Here is an 11,873-nt window from a genome sequence, read left to right as displayed (position 1 = left end):
GAGACAGAGAGTAAGGTCTTTCGTTCAATGATTCACTCCCCAAGTGGCCGCAATTGCTGGAGCTGGGCCAATCTGAAGACTGGAGGCTGGAGCCGCTTTAAGGTCTCCCAGGGTCTCAAGACTTTGGGCCATCCTTGACTGGTTTTCCAGGCCACAAGCATGGTTCTGGATGGGAAGTGTGCTTGCCAGGATTAGAACCGCCGCCCATATGGGATCCCCATGCGTGGTAGCTGAGATCTTTAGCTGCTAGGCTACTGCACCGAGCCCTGTCTTTCAATTCTTAAAAAACAAAAACAAAAAACAAATAACAACAGCAAAAGAAGATAAAAGAGAAATGATTTCCTGGTTTAGTCTCTTCCCGTGGGAGTTTTGGGGGCAGCTGGGTGACCCCTGTCATATCACTCTCATCACCACCACAGCCTTCTCTTGGCCCCATCGTGGCTCCTGGTCTGGCCACCTGCAGGGAGCCACCAAGCCACCTGCCTTGTATCTCAGACTCCACGGAGATCTCCTGAATCATGGCGACAGGGCATGATGACAAAGTCTCCTGGCTGGCCTGCCTCCACCTCTCCCTCCCACCCAAGGAGGCAGCTCTATGTAATATGCACACATATACACAATGACATGTGTGTTGGACTGAATGGAGCTATACTCATGGGCCCACACATGATGATCTTTGTTCCTACTCTATCTCTTCCCCTTGCCCCAGTGGCTGCTCTCCCCTACAAGAGGGTGAAAGCCACAATCACACCCAGCTCCACCTGCACACCACGTGTTACTTTATGTGCAGAGAGCAGCACCCAGGTTCCCCTTTGGAACTTGAAATCTGATTGTGAAATGGTTGACAGTTCATTGAAAAAAAAAAAAGTGTTGCAAACCACATGGAGAGGGTTATTGTGGGAAATCAGGAGAAGGGTCCCACAGGGTCATGTGGGGAATGGTTCAGACTTCATCTAGATAGAAGCTATATCCAAAGTCCCCTAGCATCCCAGGGATTGCTGATGTCAGAGCCCTACCCACTGGGACCTTAGGTGCTCCAAGAGATCTGACTCCTGAAATCAGAGCCAGCACAGTGGCCCTTCCCAGTGTTTTGGCAGGCAGCCATGGGCGGGACCTCTGAGTCTCAGCAGCCAATGCGGAGCGTGACTGTCATGCAAAATCCAACCCTCTGCCCCTGCTCCCTGTTCTAATACACCTGCAAATCCCTGTAGCAATAGTTACCCTGTCCTCACTTCCCAACATGCCAACCATTGAACTGGATACCAACCTGCCCGCCGACCGCCTGCCTGTCGGGCTGGAGAAGCGTCTATGCCAGGCAGCTGCCACCATCCTGAACAAACCCGAGAATGTACGTGAGCTTGGGGCGGTTGCAAGAACCGGGATATTGCCTTGGGTGCAAGTTCAGATTACCCTAGCCTGATCCCCACCTCCCACAAACTCCTCCTGTGCGTCCTCCCTTGTCGCCCTCCCAAGCCGTGATCTTTGGAACTTCCATGCTTGGGGCACCAGCGGTGATTTTCACAGCTCCCATGGTTGGGGCCTCAGCTTCAGGCGACACTTTGGTTGTGTCTCCCCCTAACCTCTGCCCAACTTTGGCCCACAGTACATAAACGTGATCGTGAGGCCAGGCCTGACCATGCTGCATCTCAGCTCTGAGGAGCCCTGTGTCCAGCTGCGCATCAATGCCTTTGGTGTGGTGGGTACTGCCGAGCAGAACCGCAGCCACAGCGCCCGATTCTTTGAGTTTCTCTGCAAGGAGTTGGCCCTGGGTCAGGACAGGTACACAAAGCCACTGGCCACACCCACCAGAGTTGCAGGGGCGTGTGGGGGCGGGGTGGGGGTGACTGCAGATCCTTGGGATTGTGGTGTTGATCTCCTGAGACTGTGAATCCTACAATTAGGAAGACTGGTGGGCTTGGTTAAGCACACAGCACCCACATGGAGGCCCTGTGCCATCTGTCCTAGGTAGGCGGGGCATGTCTGCAGCTGTTATCAACTATTCTGCCGAGGTCATGGAGAAATCATGACTGGTGGGAATGCTGAGCGAGGTTGGCCTGGAAGCCTTGTGTGAGCTCCTGGGGGAGGGTTGCAAAATGACCCCTTAGCCACGGAGCTGATAGCTTTTTCTTTGTCTTCTAGGATAGTCATCCGCTTTTATCCTGTGGAACTCTGGCAGGTTGGCATAAATGGGACGGTTGCAACATTTTATGATTTCACCAAGTGATCTGGGGTATCTGTGAGCCAGCGCCCCTTGACCCAGTAGGGGCCTGGGGGATAGCAGCTTTGGGCACCCCCTTGGGCTAATCAGCCTGTGATTTCCCTAGTCCCTCGTGGTCCTGACCAATAAATAGAGAGCCTCACTGCACAGATACGACTTGGGCACCTTCTTGTCCCTCAACCCGGCGTCCTGGGCCAACATGGGCAGTGTGTTTGGTGTGTGTAGCAGACACTTCCTGTGCCTGGGATCCTAGGCAGCTGCACTGGCAGAGCGTACATCTGGGGTTTAGGGTCCAGCCAGCTCCCACACTCCGTTCTCACAGTCTGGGGGTGAGGCCTGGCCTGGGGCTTCCTGAAGACTCTGCTGGCCTCCTGAGGTCACTGTCCTCAACCAGGGGTCGCCTAGGCCGTTCCTTCTCCATGGACTGCCGCGACCTGCAGGAGTCCAGGGTGGGGCAAGCTGTAGGCACCTTCCCTGGGTGTTGCTGTGTTTCTTTGTTCTGGCCTCTCACCGAGTTCCCCCTTGAGCGTGCACTCTGCAAATCCTCATGTTCCAAAAGAGCCTGGCCTGGAAATACAGTGTCTGCTAGGAGAAAGTGAATGAAAGCAGTCTCTGCCCCTCCACTGAAAATATATTTATTTTATTTTATTTTGGAGATGTCTTTATTTTTATTGGGAAGGTAGATTTACAGAGAGAAAGAAAGACAGAAAGATCTTCCATCCACTGGTTCACTCCCCAGATGGCTGCAACAGCCGGAGTTGAGCTGATCCAAAGCCAGTATCTACGAGTTTCTTCTGGGTTTCCCACGATGGATGTAGGTTCCCAAAGTTTTGTGCTATTATCCCACTGCTTTCCCAGGCCACAGACAGGGAGCTGGATTGAAGTGGAGCAGCTCAGATGTAAACTGGTGCCCATATGGGATCCTTGCGTGTGTAAAGTGAGGATTTAGCCATTGAACCATCTCCAAAAATGTATTTATTTTGAAGGTAGAATAACAGAAAATGAGATGTTCCATCCACTGGTTCCCTCCCCAAAATGGCCACAATGATGTGGGCTGGGCCAGGCAGAAGCCAGGGTGGCAGGGACCCAAGTACTTGGATCATCTTCTGTTGCTTTTCCAGGTGCATTAGCAGGAAGCTGAATGAAAAACAGGACAGTGGGGACTTGAACCTGCACTCTGATGAGGGATGCTGATGTCACAGGTGGCTGCTTAACTTGCGTTGCCACTTTCCTATTTCAGAGCATAGATAAGTAGAATGGGGAACCACCAAGGAAGCACCCATTTCAGCAGTGTTCCAGCTGTCCCCTTAGGGTGCTGTGTCACGTTGCTCTGCCCTATCAAATACCTGAGAATCTATGCTCCAGGAGAAGACCAAATTAATACCAGCCTGTGTGGTTGACAAAGTTTAATAAAAACAGCTTGGGCCCGGCGGCGTGGCCTAGCGGCTAAAGTCCTTACCTTGAATGCATCGGGATCCCATATGGACGCCGGTTCTAATCCCAGCAGCTCCACTTCCTTCCAGCTTCCTGCTTGTGGCCTGGGAAGGCAGTTGAGGACGGCCCAAGGCTTTGGGACCCTGCACCCGTGTGGGATACCCAGAAGTTCCTGGATCCTGGCTTCGGATCAGCATAGCATCAGCCATTGTGCTCACTTGGGGAGTGAATCATCGGATGGAAGATCTTCCTCTCTGTCTCTCCTCCTCTCTGTATATCTGACTTACCAATAAATAAATAAATCTTTTTTTAAAAAAAATAAAAACAGCTTACAGAGGAATATGCTGCACCTGCTGTCTTTGCACCTGTCCCTGGCTGAGCATCCTTGGGTTTCTTCCTCTGCATCCATTCTAACTTGCTCTGTGCCTTTTCCTTCCACAAGCCCATTTCATTGGCTGGACTTTTGGGGTACGGGTAGGTCCCCTAGCCTGCTCAAAAGCCAGAGGTTCCACCCCCCCACATACCTCCCTCTGGAATAAGATGATGGATTAGAGGGGAGGTCATTCTAGGTCTCAGGGAGGGGGCTGTGGTAGAATTGGCCTGGCCCGGGGATGGATCACACCAGAAGGGAATTTTGCCAAGCCCAGGCACCCATATCAGCATCGTTTGGTTCAGCCCCAAGACTGTGGACATGAGACTGGTGGACCTTGAATGGGGCCAGGATCTGGGATCCAGCCACCCAGATCCAGCCTGGATTCTTGGGAAGTGTCTCTGCCTCTCTGGGGGATCTTAGGAGCCTGGTACATGCAGGAGTGGGGGCAGGGACAGGCAGAGATTTGAGTGTGCTGTGGGTTCTCCCAACGCATGCAGCTAACTTCCCCTACAGGCCAGCAGTGCCTCAGAGCCAACGTGCTGGGTTCTGGAGCTCAGGTAGCACAGAGGAGACCTGAAGAGGGAGAGGGGCAGGGGAGAGGTCAGCGAGGACTTCCTGGGAGAGCAGACTGAGACAGGTGGTGCATCCCAGCATCCCATAAAAGTGTGGGAGTCCTGGCTGCTCCACTTCCAATCCAGCTCGCTGCTAATGACCCTGGAGAAGCAGCAGAATATGGTCTAATGTCTTGGGCACCTGCCACTCATGTGGGGGGGGCCCAGGTGGAGTGCTAAGCGCCAGGGTTCAGCCTGACCCAGCCCTGGCCACCGGGACCACTAATGAAGTACTAGATGGGAGATCTCTCTTCCCCCATCTCTTCCTTTCTCTTTGTAACTCTGCATATCCAATCAACATAGAAAATGAAATACAACAGAGAGAAGTCTGGGGTTCAGTGAGAGGTGGAGAGGGCTCCGTGTTAGGGCAGTGGGGAGCCAAGGAAGGCTTCCTGCAGGAGGAGGATGGGCAAAATAAGGAGGCAGAAGGATCTTCCCCCACCCCACCTGGCTGCCTCCAAGTCTACCATGTGGTTTGCACTTGAGTCACCATTGCTGCCTTCAGGGCTGAACATTAGCAAGAGACTAGATCCAAAGCAGACGAGGCATTCGGGCCCAGGTACTATGATGTGGAATGTGGGCATCCAAAGCAGTGGCTTCACCTGCTACATTCCAACAACATTCCAACAAATGCAGATATGAAATTTGACCTGTGTGATGTAGTTGCATTTACCACTCCAAGATTGTTGTTGTTGCCGCTGTTTTTGCAAGAATGACTGGAAGCATGGTCCGCCAACTCTTAGGGTTTGAAAAGGATTTAGTTCCCCAAGTTCACACAGATACGTTCATTCTTACGTCTTCTGGAAAAAAGATGGTTTGGGACTGGTGCCATGGTATAGCAAGTTAAGCCTCTGCCTGTGGCACCGGCATTCCATATGTGCCCTGGTTTGAGTCGCAGCTGTTCCAGTTCCGATTCAGCACCCTGCTAGTGGCCTGGAAAAGCAGCAGAGGATGGCCCAGGTCTTTGGACTCCTGCACTCACGTGGGAGACCTGAAGGAAGTTTCTGGCTCCTGGCTCCTGACTTTGGACTAGCCAGACCATCTGGGGAGTGAACCAGCCCATGGAAGCCCCATCTTCAACCGTGAGTCTTCAAAACTATCATTGGAAATAGGCATTTCTTCCTCAAGGGCCACCTCATTTACCCAGCAACAGCTTTCCAAGCCGAATCAACACCCTTTGCCACCCCCTAGTGGACAGCGACGACATCAACGCCACGAGAGGCTGTGGGGTCAGAGAACAGATGCTGTTACTTGCAGCTGGCACGCAGTCCCCACTGGAGTCATGAGATCTCCATCAAGGACTAGAAGTTCCAGACCTTGAAAAGGTGACAACTTCATTCTTGGTCCCCATAACGGTGGCTGTTAGGGTCTTTCCTGTGTGCTTTTGGATGGATGTTCCTCAACAGGAAGCCAGCGGTCCGCAACACCAATGATGAGCGGACAAGGGACCTCCCCTCACCCTTCCCGGACGCCATCGGCCACGCAGGATGGCGGCCGGGAAGCGCCGGGATGTGTCGGGGCGGAAGTCTGGCTGCCCCTTTCCTGCAAAGCACGGGTAGGGGGCGTGTAGCCTCGGCAGCCAATCATGAGGCGCTGAGTCTCTGCCAGCCAATGAGGAGCCTGGTCGCGCGGACAGCCCCGCCTGTCTCCCCTCCCCCCGGGAGTCTTAAGTTCTGTGGTTCAGCTCGTCCTTCCCCACTTTGGTCTCCGTCCGTCTCCCGGCCCCGACATGCCCTTCGTAGAGCTGGACACGAACCTGCCCGCCGACCGCGTCCCCGCAGGCCTGGAGAAGCGGCTGTGCGCGGCCACTGCCGCCATCCTGGGCAAACCTGAGGAAGTAAGCGTGACTGGGAAGCAGCGGCCGCGAGGAGGTTGGGATTGGGGGATCCGGCTCGGTCCACGTCCAGAGTCCCCCAAACACCGACCTCACCTTTGTCCCCAGGAATCCGTCCTCCCCACTCCGTATCCCGAAGCTCTGGCCTCCCGAACCCCATGATCCCGCCTAACCCCTTCCCCACTGCCCCTCGTGCTGCCCTCCTCAGCCATGACCCGGCAGGTGCCCTCCAGCCCCCGAACCTCCGAGGTCGCCTGGCCCTCTTGCTGCCTTCCTCTGCCATGACCCAGCAGCCTCCTAGCCCCCAATGTCCCCCAGCCCCCCAGCCCCCAAGCTCGCCTGCCCGCCTTCGGATCTCAACACTATCCAGGTACCTGTCCCCACCCCGCGCCATCACAGCCTCAGGCCAAACGTCCTCGTATCACCCTTTAGCGCGTCAGCGTGACCGTGCGGCCGGGCCTGGCCATGGTGCTGGGCGGCTCCTCCGAGCCCTGCGCGCAGCTGTGTGTGTCCTCCATCGGCGTGGTGGGCAGCGCGGAGCAGAACCGGGGCCACAGCGCCCGCTTCTTTGAGATCCTCACCAAGGAGCTGGCCCTGGGCCAGGACAGGTGTGTAAGGCTGTGTAGGGGGAGTGGGAGAGAGAAGGGGAGGGGAAGATATCCACTGGGGGTGACTGCACTCCAGGAAGGTACTGATCCTGGCTCCGGACCTCTCAGTGAGGCTGGGGAAGAGACATGTTCCCGTTCAGAACACCCCCCCACACACACACACAAACACACACACACACCCTCCAGGACAGACCCATCTGGACCAGGTTCCCTGGTGGTAGGTCTGTCATGAGCAGCTGCAGGAGGGAATGAATGAATTCAGTGTTTCCAGCAGGGAGTCCAGGCTCCTGGCTGGGGTATCAGACCTGGTCCCAGCTGGAGAGAGAATAAGTCCTACAGCTGTAATGCTGGACACATGTCTGTCAGCTGTCAGAAACCCCACAGGTTCTCGCATTGGCTCTTTAAAGGCCCATGCCCTGACCCATTAAACAGACCCATCGCTCTCATGTCTCGTGTCATCATGGACATCTGCATTATGACAACTTCACAGAGAGGACAGGTGGAAGTGGTGCTGTCGCTCACCCCACCAAGCTGCTCATTCATTTTTAAGAAAAGATTTATCTGTTTATTTGAATTATGGGGGGAGACAGAAGAAGAAACACACACACATTCTCTTCCATTTACTCCCTGGACAGCCACAATGGCCAGGGCTGGACCAGGCTGGAGCCAGGAGCCAGGAGGAACTCCGTCTGCGTCTCCCACATGGATGCAGGGGCCCAAGTACTTGGGTCATCCTCTATTATTTTCCCAAGCCACTAACAAAGTGGAACTGCCAGGATTTGAACCGACGCCCATTCATTCCATAGTTGGGATTAACCCTGTGCCTGGTGGTTGAGACAGGCTGACACAGGTCCCCAGGAACCTGCAGGGGCTGGGGGGCAGGGAGGGATCTGGGCGCATGACTCTGCGTTCGCAGACTCATGGACACAGCTGAGCACCCAGCAGCCACCCAGAGGGTTGTGTTTTGTTCATGCTGGGTGGGCCACTCCTAGCTGCTGCAGCCTTCAACTACATGGTCTGTTAGGTCAGGAAAAGGTCATTGTTGGGCTTTAAAAATGGCTGGTGGGTCAAGGTGGGCTGGAGTGGGCGCATCACCTGGGAGGGGGCTGATATTAGCTAAAAAGTTGATATCTATTTTTTTTTCCTGTTTTGAAGGATACTTATCCGCTTTTGTCCTCTGGAGCCCTGGCAAGTTGGCAAGCAAGGGACAGTCATGACGTTTTTGTGATTGTCATGGAGAGACACAAGGACGTACTGAGTTGGCTGCCTTTTCTGGAAAGTTGGATCACCTTCCCCTCCCACCCCCGAGGCAGACAGACCTGTGATGCCCTACCCTCCCATACTAAATAAATTAAGAGACTTCCATCATTCCAATCATCCTGGGCCTCCATGGGCAGTGAGTGACATTTCTTAGGAGGGAAACTGGGAGAGCCTGGAGTTCTGGTATTCACATCTGGGTATGAAGGGTACCTCCTGGAAGCTTTGTTCATAACAGAGGCTACAGGTGAGGTATAGACAGCTGGCCTGGCCTGGGGCTTCCTGCAGGCTCTGCTGGCCCCGAGCTCCTGTCCTTATCTTGTGGTGGCCTAGGCCATTCTTTCTCTTTAAACTGCTCTGCTCTGTACAAGACAGGGGCAAGCTGGGCTGTAGGCACCTGCCCTGGGGGTTGCTGTGCGTCACCTTCTCCCTCGACTCTGCTGAGAATCCTCAGGTGCTTGCCACTTGTAAAACCCATGCCTCTTGCAACCAGCACTGTGGCGTCACAGGCTAAGCTTTCACCTGTAGTGCCAGCATCCCGTATAGGTGCTGATTCGTGTCCCAGCTGCTCCACTTCCCACCCAGCTTCCTGCTTGTGGCCTGGGGAAGCAGCAGAGGATGGCCCAAAGCCTTGGGATCCTGCACTCGTGTGGGAGACCTGGAAGACCTCGCTTCTGGCTTCGGATGGATTCAGCTCTGGCCTTTGTGGCCATTTGGAGAGTGAATCGTTGGATGGAAGATCTTCCTCTCTGTCTCTCCTCCTCTCTGTTTATCTGCCTTTCCAAGAAAATAAATAAAATTTTAAAAACATGTATCAGAGTGCCTAGTCTGGAAATGCAATGTCTGCCAGGAGAAAGTGATTAAATGTAGTTTCCCTGCCTTTTCATTTCAGAGCTGAGGTGGGTGGAATGGGGGATCTCAAAGTCAGTGTGCTATTCAGTAGCTTTGCACATGTTCCATCTCATGACACTTCCAGTCATGATCACAGGCGCTGTGTGGCCCGCACCGTGAAACACTAGATGATTGTTGTCTTTGGTGGACTTAAAGACCAACTTGAGAGGCTGACGTGGTGGTATAGCAAGCTAATCCTTCACCTGTGGCGATGGCATCTCATATGGGTGCCTGATCATGTCCCGACTGCTCCACTTCTGCTCCAACTTTCTGCTAATGCACCTGGGAAGACAGTGGAGTAAGGTCCAATTCCTCAAACCTCTACACCCACGTGGGAGACTTGGAAGAAGCTCCTGGTTCCTGGCTTTGGATTGGCTCAACTCCAGACATGGCAGCCATTTGGAGAAAAAAACTAGCAGATGGAAGACCTCTCTTTCCTTTTCTCTGTTAGCTGCCTTTCCAATAGAAATAAAAGCTAAAAAAAAAGAAAAAACAATGCCAACCTGAGATTTTGCAATCTGTGCATCTTAGGTGATTAACAAAGCAAGTCCATCATGGACTGTGCTAGTGGCTGATGGGTTTGAACCTGACACCCTCAGAAAGCTGGGTCTTGGATGTGTCCCTCCCCCTTGTTCTGGCTTCCTGTTTCAGCTGCTTCTGTACTCATTCCTCCCACCATCCTTGTCTGGTGAGTGTCTGACTTCCCAGCAGGACATAGGGTATACTTGTGGGTTGGGTGGCAGTTGGCCAGGACCTAACATGGGATTCTGGCTCTACTCTCCCCAGCAACAAGTCCCTCTGAATTAAGTTGTTGCTTCACCTGCACTGAGAGGGACGGGATGGCTGCTTCCTCCCGCAGCCCAGCTCCTCACTGCCTGCACTGCAGGGCTCTGTGGAGCCTTCTGGCTCCTGCCTGCACAATCTGTAACTTTCTCACCTTTGACTGATGAGTCACACCTTCTTCCTGCTCTTTTCATTTATTTTTAAAGATGTATTCATCCACTGGTTCACTCCCCAAGTGGCCACAATGGCTGGAGCTGATCTGACCTGAAACCAGGAGTCAGGAGCTTCTTCCAGGTCTCCCATGTGGGTGCAGGGTCCCAAGGTTTTGGGTCATTTTCTACTGCTTTCCTAGGCTACACGCAGGGAGCTGGATGGAAAGTGGAGGAGCTGGGACACAAACTGACGCCTACATGGAATCCCAGCATGTGCAAGGCAGGGATTTAGCTACTGAGCCATCGTGCCCTTCCCACCTTTATTTTGATATGTCTCCTGCCAGTGCATCTTCCATGATAAAACCCAGGGCTGGGATTGGGTTCAGGGCAGCCTGTTAACCACGTGATGTTTTGTTTCTGCAAACCTCCACCCACCCCATCCCACCTCTAATCTTGCAACCTTGTGTGTTCTAGTCAGAGTCAAGTTTGCTGACTCAATTTTTTTGTTGTTCTTCCTGACATATCACTAAAGCTGCATTGCACTGAGCTGACTTTTTGATATCACGATTTGACTCTTTTAAAGAAGATCCCCATGTGGGGCCCGGCGCAGTGGCGCAGATCCTCGCCTTGCACGCCCAGGATCCCATATGGGCGCCGGTTCTAATCCAGGCAGCCCTGCTTCCCATCCAGCTCCCTGCCTGTGGCCTGGGAAAGCAGTCGAGGACGGCCCAAAGCTTTGGGACCCTGCACCTGCGTGGGAGACCCGGAAGAGGCTCCTGGCTTCGGATTGGCTCAGCTCCAGCTGTTGCAGCCGCCTGGGGAGTGAATCATTGCACGGAAGATCTTCCTCTCTCCTCCTCTCTGTATATCGGCCTTTCCAATAAAAATAAATCTTAAAAAAGTAAAAGAAGATCCCATGTGGGGGTCAGCACAGTGGCATAATGGGTACAGACACAGCCTGCAACTCCAGCATCCCATATGGGTCCTGGCTGCTCCTCTTCTGATCTAGCTCTTTGCTAATGCACCTGGGAAAGCCACGAAGGATGGCCCGAATGCTTAGACTCCTCCACCCACGTGGGAGACCTGCAAGAAGCTCCTGGCTCAGACCAGCCCAACTCTGGACATTGCAGCCATTTGAGGTGTCAAACAGTGGATGGAAGACTTTCTTTCTATCATTCCTTCTCTCTCTGTAAATCTGCCTTTGAAATTAAACAGACAAAAAACAGGGGTATGTGAATTTGGTTTAATAATTATGATGAACATAATGAGATAATAATAATAAGGGAAATGGGGCAAAGGCTAATGGGAATTATATATTACTACTACAGAATTTTTGTTTTGTAAATTTAGAACAATTCTGAAAAAAACGCAAAAAAAGGAAAGAAATCATTTCTTATTTAAATCCTCTGCTGGGATTACAGCAACTAGATATTCCAACAGGTTGGGAAACGCTTCTCTAAATCACTTTGTAATTAGTTTCTAAGACTTCTGCAGGCCCTGGTGGAAAGCAAATTTATTATTATTATTATTAGTTTAATAGTTCGATACCTGTGCCTTTGAGGTTGTGATTCTTTTCGGAAAGAAGTGATGCATAGACCGCACAGCCCCCATCCCACCTGTCCCAGGACACACAGCGGCAAACAATGCCGAACTGGGAGCCGGAAGTCCTACCGCGAGCCGGTTCCGCCAACAGAGATCCGGAACCAATCCCC

The 11,873-nt window shown here is 52.9% G+C and overlaps 2 protein-coding genes across 3 annotated transcripts; both read left to right on the top strand.

The window, feature by feature from the left end:
• The first annotated feature begins 984 nt into the window (after positions 1 to 984).
• On the top strand, positions 985 to 2,336 carry LOC121171786 (D-dopachrome decarboxylase-like). 2 transcript variants are annotated; one of them, XM_041003525.1, is made up of 3 exons: positions 985 to 1,348; positions 1,604 to 1,779; positions 2,140 to 2,336. In XM_041003525.1, exons 1-3 carry the CDS (start codon positions 1,241 to 1,243, stop codon positions 2,222 to 2,224), a joined length of 369 nt encoding a protein of 122 aa, XP_040859459.1. In that variant the 5' UTR covers positions 985 to 1,240; the 3' UTR covers positions 2,225 to 2,336. The 2 variants fall into 2 exon arrangements, with proteins under 2 accessions (XP_040859459.1, XP_040859458.1); XM_041003524.1 differs by having other exon boundaries at positions 1,604 to 2,223.
• A 3,707-nt stretch (positions 2,337 to 6,043) lies between these two features.
• On the top strand, positions 6,044 to 8,453 carry LOC121171790 (D-dopachrome decarboxylase-like). Its single transcript, XM_041003528.1, has 3 exons — positions 6,044 to 6,473; positions 6,903 to 7,078; positions 8,234 to 8,453. Exons 1-3 carry the CDS (start codon positions 6,366 to 6,368, stop codon positions 8,304 to 8,306), a joined length of 357 nt encoding a protein of 118 aa, XP_040859462.1. The 5' UTR covers positions 6,044 to 6,365; the 3' UTR covers positions 8,307 to 8,453.
• The last annotated feature ends 3,420 nt before the right edge of the window (positions 8,454 to 11,873 follow it).

The sequence above is a fragment of the Ochotona curzoniae genome, unplaced genomic scaffold, assembly GCF_017591425.1.
Source record: "Ochotona curzoniae isolate NIBS_2020 unplaced genomic scaffold, NIBS_Ocur_1.0 scaffold_274, whole genome shotgun sequence".
In the NCBI taxonomy this organism is placed as follows: domain Eukaryota; kingdom Metazoa; phylum Chordata; class Mammalia; order Lagomorpha; family Ochotonidae; genus Ochotona; species Ochotona curzoniae.
This window is presented reverse-complemented; position numbering and strand designations above follow the sequence as displayed.

Bases quoted from the DNA above. Each gene is read 5' to 3' on its own strand.
- LOC121171786 (XM_041003524.1), top strand. From the start codon at position 1,241: ATGCCAACCATTGAACTGGATACCAACCTGCCCGCCGACCGCCTGCCT. The intron at 1,349-1,603 runs GTACGTGAGCTT...TTTGGCCCACAG, and splicing joins TCCTGAACAAACCCGAGAAT to TACATAAACGTGATCGTGAG.
- LOC121171790 (XM_041003528.1), top strand. From the start codon at position 6,366: ATGCCCTTCGTAGAGCTGGACACGAACCTGCCCGCCGACCGCGTCCCC. The intron at 6,474-6,902 runs GTAAGCGTGACT...ATCACCCTTTAG, and splicing joins TCCTGGGCAAACCTGAGGAA to CGCGTCAGCGTGACCGTGCG. The intron at 7,079-8,233 runs GTGTGTAAGGCT...CCTGTTTTGAAG, and splicing joins CTGGCCCTGGGCCAGGACAG to GATACTTATCCGCTTTTGTC.